Raw genomic sequence first — 13,653 nt, forward strand, 5'->3', positions numbered from 1 at the left:
ATCAAATCAAATTTTTACTCAAATTGATGAAATTTTTTGTTCAACATTGGAGATGGTCTTAGTTATAATATTATTTTGTACGATCTAACAACTTTTTGATTATACCTTAAGTGGTGTTTGGTTATAACTCATTTATTTATTTACGACTTTTGTAGGACAAATATCATAACTTGGCATATTATACACACCCTTCTGAGGATGTGTATCATAGTATTACCCCATTCAACTATTATATCTAGGTAACCATATATATCTGCCATCTATGTATACTATTAGTAATAGGAGTGTAAAAATGGCTTGCTCGCCCGAGGCCAAGGGCCCTAGCTTGACTCCTCTGGGCTAGGGCTTGGGCCATGCTTGTTTTGGTCCAAGCTGAGGCCATTTTCAGACCGAATTTGAGGCCCGACCCGTTTGGCACCCAACGTCACTTTTTAAGCTACAGTGGTGGAAAAAAAAAAAATTTGTTAGGCCTCACCCAAGGCCCAATTACTCCTCGAGCCTAAATTTTTAGGAAATTAGGTTGGGTCGATTCGATTTTTTACGAAAGCCCGAATGGGCATAGGTCAGGTCGACGTAAGCTAGTGGTGAGCAGCGGATATACCGATCCACCAAAACCGACTGAATCGAACCGATCCGATCCGCCGCATTTTGGACGGATGCGTGATGACGAGCGGACGGTTGCGGATTGATTTTCTCCAATCCGCCAATTTGGCGGACGAATGGTGGATTTGAGGTTCTTTTGGCCACAACCGAACTGCCAAACCGTGAGCACCCTTAGTAATTTACAAGACTTTGTATTTTCAATTTGTTTAAATATTTTGTTTGTGTTTCCAATTGAAAAAGAGTTCAAATATTCTGTTGAAAAAAAATTTTCAACTTGAATATATTTTTTGAATTGAAAAAAATAAACGTATTATTTATCTATATTTTTTGGTTTTTAAATCTAACTCTAAAAGTAATAAATAGAAAATATGATATATGTTGGTTGGTTTTTGTTTTCAAAAACATATATAAATGTAACAATACATAGACATACAATCTCTACTATTACTCTGTTCATGGTTTTGGTGGTTTGAATTGTTTTTATATTTTAAGAACCACAGATTGTAATATTTTTTGTGGATGAGGCATGCTGTGATTGTAATATGTAGATGAGGCATGCAGTGATTGTGATATTCTAAAGTTTCAAACTTTCTTTCTTTGGATGACGCATGCAGTAATTGTAATACTTTTTTAAGTCATTGATTGTAATACTCTTTTTTTTTTTTTTTTTTTTTTTTTTGAGGAAGTGCACAAGTTGAACTATATTGAAAATTTATAAAATTTCAAACCATTAAACCGATTCGCATCCATCCGCCAAACCGCCAATCCGCTCAATCCACATCCGCCGGATTGGCGGACAGATGCGGATTGATTTTCTTTAATCCGCCAATCTGGCGGACGGATGGCGGATTGGAGGTTTCGTGATCGCAACCGACCCGCGCCCACCCCTAACGTGAGCTAGAGGCCAACCAGACTAGGCCGATTTTACACCCTATTATAGAAATAACTCAAAGGTTGGATCTTATCTATCTTCCCAAAAATGCCTCCTAATTTTTCAATCAAAAACCTTAGTTTGGTTTAGTTTTAGAATCAAGACTTGAGTATGGAATTATGTTTTCAAAGACAACTTTTTTAAATGAGTTTTGAAAAGATAAAATTTATTTGGTTATGAGTTTCAAAAATAATTTTGAAAAGAATCTTGAGTTTTGAATTATATTTTGAAATTGTTTTGCGTTTATTTATTTTTTTACATATTTAAAAATTTTCTTAATTTTATTTTTGTAGGGTAGATATTTTTTATTGTAAATATTTTTTTATTTTTTTAACGTGCTTTTTATTTACTATATTTGTGCATTGTATTTTTTAAAATAAATTTTTAATTATTTTATTTTTTAAAATATTTAAAATATTTAAATTTTTTAAATTTAAAAAAATTTGAATCACCCATATATCTAAATCATAACAAATTATTTGGACAATACTTAAAAAATATCAAAATATTTTTTTCAAAAAAAAAAAAAAATTCTTCAAAAATAAAAAATATATATTTTTTCAAAAAAAAAAATTTTAAGAACAAAAAAAAATATTGTTTTATTTTTTTTTTTGGTTTTAAAAAAAAATTGAAAAGAGTTTGGTTATAAGTTTGGAAAGGTGAGGTGTTTTTAAAAAAAGTTTTGAATTAAGTGTTTAGTTATGAGTTTTGAAATTTTTTTATCCAAATCATAATTCTAAAACTTAACCAAACGTTACCTAAATTTTCGAATCCCTATTTTTTAAAATCAAAACCCTAATTTTTCAAGTTTGGAGGAAGGAATGTGTAATTTCTTTTAAATATTCTTTAATAATGGCTTTATTGGCGACTTCAAAGGCGTCGTTGGCGGCCAATACTTCTCTTCTTATTTTTTCGTTGCTTCTTCTCTCTCTAAGTTGATGAACTGATTCAAATATATATATATATATATATATTTGTTTTTCTTCACCAAAATATTGTTGTTTTGGTGAAGGGAAATCTCAATCTTTAACCCATTAAGTGAGACATGTGTCGCGCCTACAACATTTCACTCCACAGATCACTCTACACTAAGGTCATCTCTAACCGTGTACCAAATCCATCACCAAATTCAAATTTGGTCAAAAGTATCCTTTTTTTCTACTCCAATAGTTTCATCAAACAGATATCAAATTGAGAATGTCACAAATGTTTCACCAAACTGAGGATGTTTTGTGCCTTTCATCAAATCACTATTCATTGTCGTTGTATTTTCACCACCGGTGTCCCCTGAATGTCCTCTCGAATGACCACCTCAAGGCAAAATTTTATGAAAATTTTACACTGCTCGGTCGACCTCCCAATCGACCCCCCAGTCGACCTCTTAATTGGAGTCATAGCAGTAGTTGCAGTGGTTAGGCAAATAAGTCTTGATGCCAAAACTTATAGGGTATTTGCAAATGTCTAATTAGAAGCACTCTACTAATTAGACAATCAATAAATTGGAGATAATGCGAAATATACCGAATCAAAATGGTTTTAGGAATTAATAAGCTGTTACCGAATCAACGACGGGGCATTGGAAACAAAAAAGGACAACAGCTCATAAGTTGTTAACAAAGTCTTCTCTGAAATAAACCCACATCTTTATCATAGACTGCAACTCTAGATAAAATTCCAATGCTCAAACCTTGGTGGATCATTTACATTAATAATATTATGCTTATGGTATTTAGAAAATGGAGGGAATTGGAACAATTTGATTCTATTAGATATATTTAGGACTCAAAACGAGTATGAAATTTTCATTTTCACATGATTTCTATAGTATATGGAAAATTTATTTGGGACAAAAGATTTCATAAAGTAGTTTTTTACTGATCTTTATTTGCAGGAATGCCAAGTTAATTTTCTTTTTGTTTTTTATATACTTTTTAGCCTGGGTTTAGTTTTATTTATTTATTTTTTTTCTTTGGGATAATAAACAATGAATGCATGCTTTATTTCCTTATTTCCTCCAATCTTTTTTTTTCATACTCCAATTTTAGGCAAAAATTAATATTTCGTTTCAATGCTTATTTTTCATTGCCCATAAATATAATACAGTTTTTGTCCATAAGAGGTGTTTTAGGAAGATGGTTAAAAGCTAACTTTTTGACTTTTTAAACTTTTTTTACTATTTTATGTGAGATGTGATGTGACCAAAAATAGATTAAAAGCTGGCTTTTGACTTTTAACCTATGTTCCCATAATGGGCCTAAGTATCAAGTATGTCATTGTATTAGACACTTCAAATGTAAGATAATCTTGTGTTTTCAGGCTCCTTGATTTGATGTTGTGAAAAGCTTGAAAAATGGAATATTAGTGAACCTTCTAGGTATGGATATTGTTGTCCTTGGTATGTACGCTACGGTTGGATTGTTGGTTGCAAAAGCTTTAATTTCTTCGACCACTCCTTACTAACAGGGCATCTCACTTGGTTATCGCCCTGTGAAAGCTACCATTACTCTCTGAAAATATTGAACATTTCACCTGATAACATGAAGAAGAAAGAAAGTCGCCCCTTGGTATCATTTCAATTAAGAGAAAACATACCCTAACCTTTATATCTCAATAGCACCACCATTGATATCAGACATACTCTCGTCTAACACGTGCTTTGATGGCTATAAAGCCTTCTAATCGAAGAGAATATTATTATTTTGGTCATTGATGTTGTTCCTTGTTCCACTGTGAAAATTTTACATTTGCCGGTGGATCGCCTGATCGACCGGTAGTTTGATGAAAAGCCAAGCTACCATCGTTGCAATAGGAGATATCAAAGAAAGTTTTTACTCAAATTTAGTAAGAAGAGTAAGGCACCGTTGGAGGTGCCCTAATAATTCTAGAGGATATGAATGCCTTTTTATTTGTTTATGTCGTACAAATTTTTTTTATCGGTAAAAATTCATATTAAAAATTATTATATCACTTCTCTATTTTTTCTTATATATATTTTTTATTAAAATCAATAAATTAAAAAAATAAGCAAATTCCAAATATAAAATAATAGTAATATTAGAGATCCTAAAAATTCTATCAAAATTTCTACCAAATGTCTCATGGGTGTGAGACTCATACTATGTAAGTCTTACATCCATATGAGACATTTGGTAGAAATTTTAGTAGAATTTTTGAGATTTCTACCATTTTTGATAAAATAAACACTTTGGTGAAAATAGTCCACGACCTGTTTGAGATATTAGTTTAAGCTAAAATAACCGTATAAAATAAAATAAATTATTTTAGTAAAATATGATAAAATATCACATATAATCCATAATTATTTAATTTTTTTTCACACAAAAATTTTTAAAAAAATCGATCACAGATAAATTTTTTTTAATTCCAAGTTAAAATAAGTAAAAAAATCAAAAAATTAACCAAGCCGTATCCCAGCCTAATTTCATTCCCGCGCATCCGGGTGCCCACTTCAAATGGTTCTCACTCTAGCTTTCTCTCTCTAAAAGTACCCACCATCACTACTGCCGTCTGCATTTGGAAATTTTGAAACCCTAGAAAGCTCTTCTCCACAATGGAGATGACAGACGAGCAGAGGCAGAGAACCGAAGCGAACCGCCTCGCTGCCCTAGCCAAGCGCAAGGCACTCTCCGAGGCTAACACGAACCAACACCCCTGGAAACTATTCAAATGTCGGAAAGTCTCTACCTTTCCCGACTCCACTTCCACCACTTTCCCGAGAACCAAACACCCCGATCTATTTCCCAAGCCCCAACAACCCACCACCCATTTGCCCCAAAAGTTTCGGGTTCGGCTCGAAATCTGTTCGCCCGATTCATTCTCTGCCACGCCCGTGGCTGTGGAGGGTTTTCCCTATCCCGGTGAAGTCGCGTGCTTGGAGAAACTAAGCGATTGCCTCTCAAATGTATGAATTTGTCACATTACTTTAGATGTAAAATTGTAAATGTATTGTGATTGCACCTACATCCAGTATACATATATATATATATATATATATATATATATTTGTGGGTTTGGTGGTAGTATAAATTTACAATTTTTCATAATTTGAAGGCATGTCATGTGAATTTCACTGGCCCTTATGCATTTGGTACTGGTATCTTGTAGCTTAAATGCTAGTATGAATGGCATTTTTAGTGGGGTTAGGTTTCCAATTATTAGTAATTTCAGTAACCATTGATAACATGATTATAGTCCAAAGTGTCACCTTTATGCTTATATTAGATTCTTCAGCTTAAATTGTGAATGCCTTTAGAAGTTGCTTACATGGGTTGTGGATTTCTTTCCTTCCCCACCTTTTAATTCCTCTTTTTTTTTTTTTTTTTTGCCCTTTCTTTTTAAACTTTTCTGTTTTCATTATTCATTTTCTTTTAGTCAAATACTGGAAAATCTATCAAAATCAATTATGTTGAGCAATTATCGTGTTTCCTAATTATTGTTTATTTGTTTCTTTTATTTTTTATTAGGTTGTACTGTCACACCATACACAAGTCCATGGTGGTGGAAAGGCTTGTGTTTATAAACTTGGGGACTATGATGAGGTTCTTAGATGTTTGAAGAATTACAAGACCATTGAAATTGAAGAGATACCTTGGGGAACTCTTAATGTTGTTGGGAGACTTTCGCATTCCGTTGTTGAAGGGCGGTGGATACCTTGTAGGCCAGAACACTTGTCTGATGAGAAGGTTGATGAACTGATTAGGAAGCTTCCGGAAACATTGCTAGATGCATTGCTGCCTTTCCAATTAGAAGGTATTAGATTTGGCTTACAAAGGGGTGGTCGGTGTCTCATTGCGGATGAAATGGGACTTGGAAAAACACTTCAGGTAATGATCAAAGTAACACAAGCTGTGTTCTATAAAGTCTTTGGTCATGTCATGTTTCTCCACTTTCTAGCAAATGAATGATATTCACCTGTGTAAGGACTGAAGTTTCCCATTATCATTATGTTCTTAAGTGGTTACCAAGGTTATAACTCAACCTAGATATTTAGTATAAATAGTTTAAAAGATTATGAAGTTGGTAATTTTGAAATGATCAAGTCTCTATTTCCAAGCATTTTCTATTGCTGACCATTAATGTTATAAAAAAAACTAAATGGCAAGGCCAGCTTAAAGTTAAAGCTGCTAAAGTAGCGTCTTTAGGCCCTCATTTTGGAAAAGGCCCAATAGTTTCTAGACATATCCAAAAGCCATGATACAACTCTTTTTCTTTTTCTTCATTTTTTCCCCTCAGATGGCCCACTTTAGAAAAAAAGGTCTCCACACAACAAAATTAAAATATACTAAAGGAAAAAGGCCCCAACCATGAGCATAATACATTTTCTACATATTTGGAAAAGGCATCCATTGGTTTATTTATCAAAAAAAAGAAGAAAAAAAAGAAGAAGGCATCCATTGATTTGGTTTATGTTTGTCAGAGACACCTACTCTATCTTAGAAGGTTCACATTAGAAAAGGGCTCTACTGATTTTAAAAAGCATCCAATTTTGTATTTTAAGAAGGCCCACTTTGGAAATGACCTCCACCAATTTGGAATAAGCTCTACATGTTTAGTCTTCACTTGTTTTGTTGTTATTTTTTATATTTTTTCCAGCATAGTATTCATTCACTTTGAATCTATTAAGTTCTATTTATTGGATAGCTTATGACAATTCCCATTTCATAGCTCTCATGAAGGCTATAAAAAATAACTCCCACTGCCACACACACACAAACAAATTAATTAATTAATTTTATTTGAATTTACATTTAACTATAAAAAGCCTCCCATATAGACTTTGGTACTTTGTCTTAGGCCTTGTCGAGGCCTTGCTACATGGTAAAAGAATGTCTTATGTTGGAGGCATGAAGTTAATAGGACATTCCTTTGTCACACCTGGGGAAGTCATGGATTAGATGCCATTCATATATTTCTGAAATTTACTTTGGGTAACCACCTCATAATGGCCCTATTTGGTGCAACTTATGAGGCTACTTATAGCTTTTTTTAATTTCTAATGTTAGAAATTTGTGTAAGAGTGTTTGATGCAATTTCTCCTTACAATTTATGAGGTAGAAATAACTTAAATAAGTTGAAAAAAATGATTATTGAGAATCAGAGGAAGAGGTGCTTTTAGCTTTTGCCTGTAATTATTAGTTTTTAGCTTGCAAGAAGCTACACCAAACAGACCCAATCTGTTTTTGATTAGGTGCCCATGTGCATACAAAAGCTTTTCTTTTGGTTCTAGACTTCCGTCTTCTGGTCTCATGCATTAACATTTACATTGGTGACTGTTTGTGCATTAGGTGCCTAAATGTGCCATATAATATTAGCCTTGATCTCCAAATGGAAGAACCCTACAAAATACTTCTTTTGAAGTCATCTGTATATGTCGAGTATATTATATGTTTGAATTTTGATATCTACAATCACAGGATCACTTTCTTTGTTATGGGGCTTATGAACTTGTTGAAATCGAAACTGATGTCCTCTTTTTATGTTTTCTGTTAGCTGAATATTGAACTTATAGTGTAAAGTGCCCATAAGAAGAATCAAATTTGCCATACTAGATAAACACATAATATGCCAAAAGTGTTTTGATCTTGCCACTTTGCTTTTCATATAGAAAAAATCAAGGTAGTTTTTGGTAGAGTTTTAGAATTATGATTTGAGAATAGAGTTGTATTTTGAGTTTGTGAGTTTTGGAATTATAATTTGAAAAGAGAAAATTTGTTTGGTTATTATGAGTTTTGAATTTTTGATGTGACATATGAAATGAGAAAAGTTGTTTGGTTATGAGTTTTGAAAGAGTTTTCAAAATTTAATTCAAAAACTTATAACTCATAACCAAACACACAATTCAAAACTCTATTGAAAATTCTATTCAAAACTCATAACCAAACTCTTTTTAAAATTCAAGTCAAAAAATATTTTTTCATTTTGGTCTAAAAAAATAATTTCTATATTTAAAAAATATAAAAAACAAATCAGTATGTTTGGTTTCAGTTGTTTAAATTCGGTTATTTGAAAATTGAGTTATTTTTATTTTTTTGTTTTTAGTGAATTTTTAAAAAATTTTAAGCAATTTTTTTACTTTTTTAGTTGTACCTTACTTAGATGTATCTAAATTGTAAAATATTTGTGAAAAAATATTTTTAAAAATTATTAAATACACTAAAATATGAAAAATGTACTAAATTTTCGTGTTTTTTTTTTTTGGTATTTAGTGTATTTTTTAAAGATTTTTTCTTCCACAAATATTTTACTTTTTTAAGTGTATTTATATTAGGTGTGTCTAAAATTTTTTAAAAACTGCTTAAAATATTAAAAAATTCATTGAAAACATTAAAATATGGAAAATAAAAAATAGAATTTTATGAAAACTGTTTTATGAAAACCAAAACCAAACAAAGTGAATATAATTATTATTTATTTTTTTTTCCAAACAATAGGTGGCGATTGCCAATTGCAAAAAAAAAAATAAAATTGTACTGTTCCGGTCAACCGGCCAGACGATCGGGAGGATGTCTGGGCGGATGACTGGGTAGACAAAAAATTCAAAAATTGTCTGGTTGATCTTTCAAAAAGTCAACTATATTTGAAAAAGTCAAATACTAGATAAACAAAAAGGAAAAAGGCCCCAATTTGAAAAATAGTTACTAGATAAAAAGGCCCCAAATTTACCATACTAGATAAACATATAATGTGTCAAAAGTGTTTTGATCTTGCCACTTTGCTTTTCATACAATTCAGATTTTTCCAAATTTGTCTCCTCATAAGGGATGAAATGCTACTAATTTGTTTCCTTGGGCTATTTTCAGGCAATCGCAATTGCATGCTGTTTTATGAGTGAAGGTCCTATACTTGTTGTCTGCCCGGCTATTTTGCGATTTTCATGGGCAGAAGAATTGGAGCGTTGGCTTCCCTTTTGTTTACCTGCTGACATCCATCTCGGTACTACTTTCAGAAAGCTTTGTTCATCTCTTTTGTTACTTATTTGTTTGTTTAGTGGGGTTTTGGGTTGATATTGAGAAATCTGGTCAGCAGTCACCATTATGTTGTATAACCTCGGGCTTGTTTGGCAACATTCAATTTTAGCTTAAAAGCCATAAAGTCACTAAAAAAGCCAGCAACTATACGAAAAAGTCAAATATTCTCTTTTCTCTCTACTTTTTGCACGTTTTTTCATAAAAAGCCATGAAGTTGTCCCAAACATATTAGTTTTTTTATCTCATATTTTAGCCAAAAAGCTAAAAAGTAACTAAAATGGCCTTTTTTCAAACGGGGCCTAAGTTCATAACGTAAAATGTTTAGAATGAACCTTCTTGATGGATGGATTTTCAATATCTAGCTTCTTGATTGATGGATGAGAAGAATGAAGTGTTTCTTTTCAATGAAACCCAATTATATCTTTGAGAATGCTAAGAGAGTTATTACCATTATTTATATAATATTGATGTATTCCATGGAGGAAAGGAAAGCTTCAATCATTAAGCTTTAATTGACTTCTTAATTTATGTGGCCTTTATTTGATAATTGGTCTTCACTTTGTTGCTTTGACATGTATATGATCTAAAATATCCTAAGACCTTCAATTACTTCTCTAACTTATTTTGGAAATATGATTTTGTTAGTCCTTTTTATAGGAGTTTGCAATGGGACCTCCTCCCTATGGATAGGTCATTGAATGTGCAAACCCCTTTTACAACTAGAAATGGTGTTGTGAATGCTTTAGCTTATTTTCGTGTTAAACGTTTATCATGCAAATTTGTCACTATCCAGTTTGTATATTGTCCAAAGAAAATAAAACTGTGACAAGAAAATATTTGTTACAAAGGCCAGCCATCAAAATATTTCCTTGTTTTTGCTTTGTATGTTTAAATTTTTGGAAAGTATGGAATGCTTGAAGGAAAAATAATGGGAACATCATTACCTTCTAGATGAACATTGATTTCCGTCTTCAAATTGCAAAAGAATACTTTCTTTTATGCTGATGGAGCACTTTAATAAAATTTGTTTTTACATTCGAAAATTCATAACCTTAGTTACTTGAGGGAAGTTTACCTTTCTTGGCCATCTTTTGGTATTCCATGGTATTTATGCTGCTTTAATCTTTTCTAGTGTTTGGTCACCAAAATAATCCTGTACATTTGACGAGATGCCCAAGAGTTGTGGTTATTTCATACACAATGCTTCACCGCTTGCGAACAAGCATGTTAGAGCGAGAGTGGGCTCTGTTGATTGTCGATGAATCACATCATGTTCGCTGTTCAAAGAAACCATCTGAACCTGGAGAGGTATTGGATTACTATTTTTCATTGTTTGGCAGAAAATGCAATATTACTTCATGCATTAATTTGGTGTGACTTGCTATTCTTACATAAAGAAAGAAAGTCGTGATGATGCACATTTAAAACTGATTAGTATCAATGAATTCAAGATTTATTTAATTTTAAGAGCATTCATCTTTGCTTGCTAACTAGCTAATTAAATTCATTTATTTCAAAATTTTGAAAATGTATTGGTTGGATTGATCTAATTGACCTTCTTGGTAGAAGGCATGTTTACTGATGATAAAGGTTTTTTCATTATCTAAGAATCATGGTGATGGGGAACGAGAAGGAATTGGGCCCCTTTCTTACCATCTTAAGCTTTTGGCACTAGTGGTGATGAAATATAAGAGAGGTGTGGTACAACTTCATGGCAATGGAACAATGTCACTTATGGCAGTAAATGATGAGACTCATGCTGTGGCTATCATAGTTGTTAGTCTTGCAGTGTCTGATTGTCAGGTGGCACTTGAATGCATAAATGTTGTTTGCAGATTTTGCTCAGTTTATGATTGAACATGTGGACTTTACATGTTTCCTTGGAAGTCTAACACGTGTAGGTTTGTATGCTGACATGTAGACTGCACACCACTTTCCACGTGTCCCACAACATGTGATAGTATCAGGGATATCTACACTAAATTTTCTCAAGTCAAGAGGAGCGTCAAGCTTGCTTATCTAAATAGTTAAGCCTTGAAGTGGGCTCAAGCGTACTCTCTTATTCAAGATTGAGCTTGGGCTAGTCTAAACAAGATGAGTCTGAGTTGTTAAGGAGTGGATTAGTTCTTTTGCAACCTTAGCGGGGCAAGGTGTAGTAAGAAAAAACAGAGAACAGGAACAATAGAGGTAGAGAAGAAAAATGGAGTGAAGGAAAAAGGTGCTAGAGAGCTAGGTGTCCGTTTGTTTTAGGTCATAGGGGATGAGATTGGATTAGGATGGATGTGAGGTCCACTAATATTGTATTTGTTTGCAAAATGGGAAAGGGAATTCACAATACCTTGAGACTATGATAGGCCTCATGGATGGGATTAGTAGTAATCCCTTGGCATTAGAGGGGGATTTATTATTTTGCGTTCTATTATCCTACTTAATTTACTTACTCTACTTGATTAGTATGGCTTTTCTCTATCATTTTTTTTTTAAAATTATTCCATCGTTTTTTTACTCCACCATTCTTTATATCGAAATAATTTAATATAAAAATAATTTTTAATATAAAAATATAATAGTATAATAATATTTATACCAAAAAAAATTATATTAAAAAAATAAAATAAAAAAACAATGTCCAATTAGTACACATTAATGAGTGTTTGGGAGGGGAAAGATTGGGTATACACCTAACCTTTGGCATAGTGCACAAAGTGGTTGCCTTGAAACTTGAACCCATAATCTTTAGGTTATTTTTTTATATTAAAAAAATAAAATAGTACCCAAAAAAAAAATATTTATGAAATATAATTTTTAATATTAAAATATAATTTTAATATTTATAAAATGTATTTTTAATATTAAAATATGTAATGCATTTATTAGTGGGTATAAGCCCAAATTTGATAGTAATGCAACAAGTGTGTTTGTGGAATTTTACATGGTTAATCCCACTCCTATCTCTCAAAACAAATAGGAACTATTGTTAGTCCACTGGTTATCAAATAAATATAATTTTTTTTAGTCCCCTCACTAGCTGTGCCCTCACTAATAATCTCCCCACTAACAATCCCATCTAACCTATCTTTGAAAACAAATGGGCCCTAGAGGAATAGAAGATAGGGAAGAGAGAGAACAACAATGGATAAGAAATATATAAGGTTAATCCTTATGAGCCTGATAACTATCCTTTGTTTTCCTCACTTTTGTGGCGACATATCAGTTTTTTTTTTATATTTTTGGTGGCACAATTGTAATGAGCTTCACAACAGGGGGTAGACCATCCCCCTGGCGGCCTGTAGTATTTGGTTCTAGGTACCATGTGAATTTACCAGTCCAGTTTGCTGGCATCTAGCACCTTCTCAACAGCATCTCATGTAGCTTTCATGTGACTGCTTAATTTGACGTGGACATCGGCTACAAATAAAACAAAACCTTAGCTCTAAAATAGTTAGTGACAAAGGGAAAATGATCCTAGTTATCTTCCCTACATCAAATTCGACAAATGTTACATACCATCTCAAATGTGTGCCTTGTGTAGATATCTATTTATTTCTTCTTCATCAACATTAATGTTTCTTATGCTTGATCTTATCTATTAAACTTGCATGATATATCATAACAACAGATTTGGTTTTTCAATGCTGTTATTGCTTCTTTTTAGAATAAATTTTATCATTTCTGGATGCATATAATTTGGTAAAATGATATATATTGTAATAGCATTATAGGTGTAAACTTGATATTAGCTTGAATATATGCTGACACATTATCCAATATGTATGGCATTCATCAAGATATAGTCTGATCAATGATGCTTGAGTTGACTCTCTTGGGCTATTGCTTTCTCCATGCTCATGTGATTACACATTTGGATTGGGACCTGCAATGCTTGATATTAGCGAGAATGTATAGAATCTCCTTAATTTTGTGGCTTTGGTAATGAACATAATATTTTCACCTACGGCAAGGTTTTATGTTTAATGAAGCTAATCAAATGCACATTTTTACAGTTGGACTAATGCCATGTGTCCTGCTGCCTATCTGCATTTTGATAATCTAATTTTTGATTGAAAGTGCTGGAAATTTGTGTTAATGCATATAATAAGATAGTGGCATATGATAGTGGTGTTGGTGGTA

The 13,653-nt window shown here is 32.4% G+C and overlaps 1 protein-coding gene across 1 annotated transcript in view; it reads left to right on the plus strand.

The window, feature by feature from the left end:
• Positions 1–4,955: 4,955 nt before the first annotated feature.
• LOC114309017 (SNF2 domain-containing protein / helicase domain-containing protein / HNH endonuclease domain-containing protein) overlaps positions 4,956–13,653 on the plus strand; it is a 41,530-nt gene continuing 32,832 nt past the window's right edge. The window contains exons 1-4 of the mRNA XM_028254718.2: positions 4,956–5,456; positions 6,019–6,378; positions 9,355–9,487; positions 10,655–10,830. Coding sequence (XP_028110519.2) covers positions 5,106–5,456; positions 6,019–6,378; positions 9,355–9,487; positions 10,655–10,830 — 1,020 coding nt within the window. The 5' untranslated portion in view covers positions 4,956–5,105. The remainder of the gene's footprint in view (positions 5,457–6,018; positions 6,379–9,354; positions 9,488–10,654; positions 10,831–13,653) is intronic.

This window comes from Camellia sinensis, chromosome 15, assembly GCF_055761805.1.
Source record: "Camellia sinensis isolate YWXY chromosome 15, ASM5576180v1, whole genome shotgun sequence".
NCBI lineage: Eukaryota > Viridiplantae > Streptophyta > Magnoliopsida > Ericales > Theaceae > Camellia > Camellia sinensis.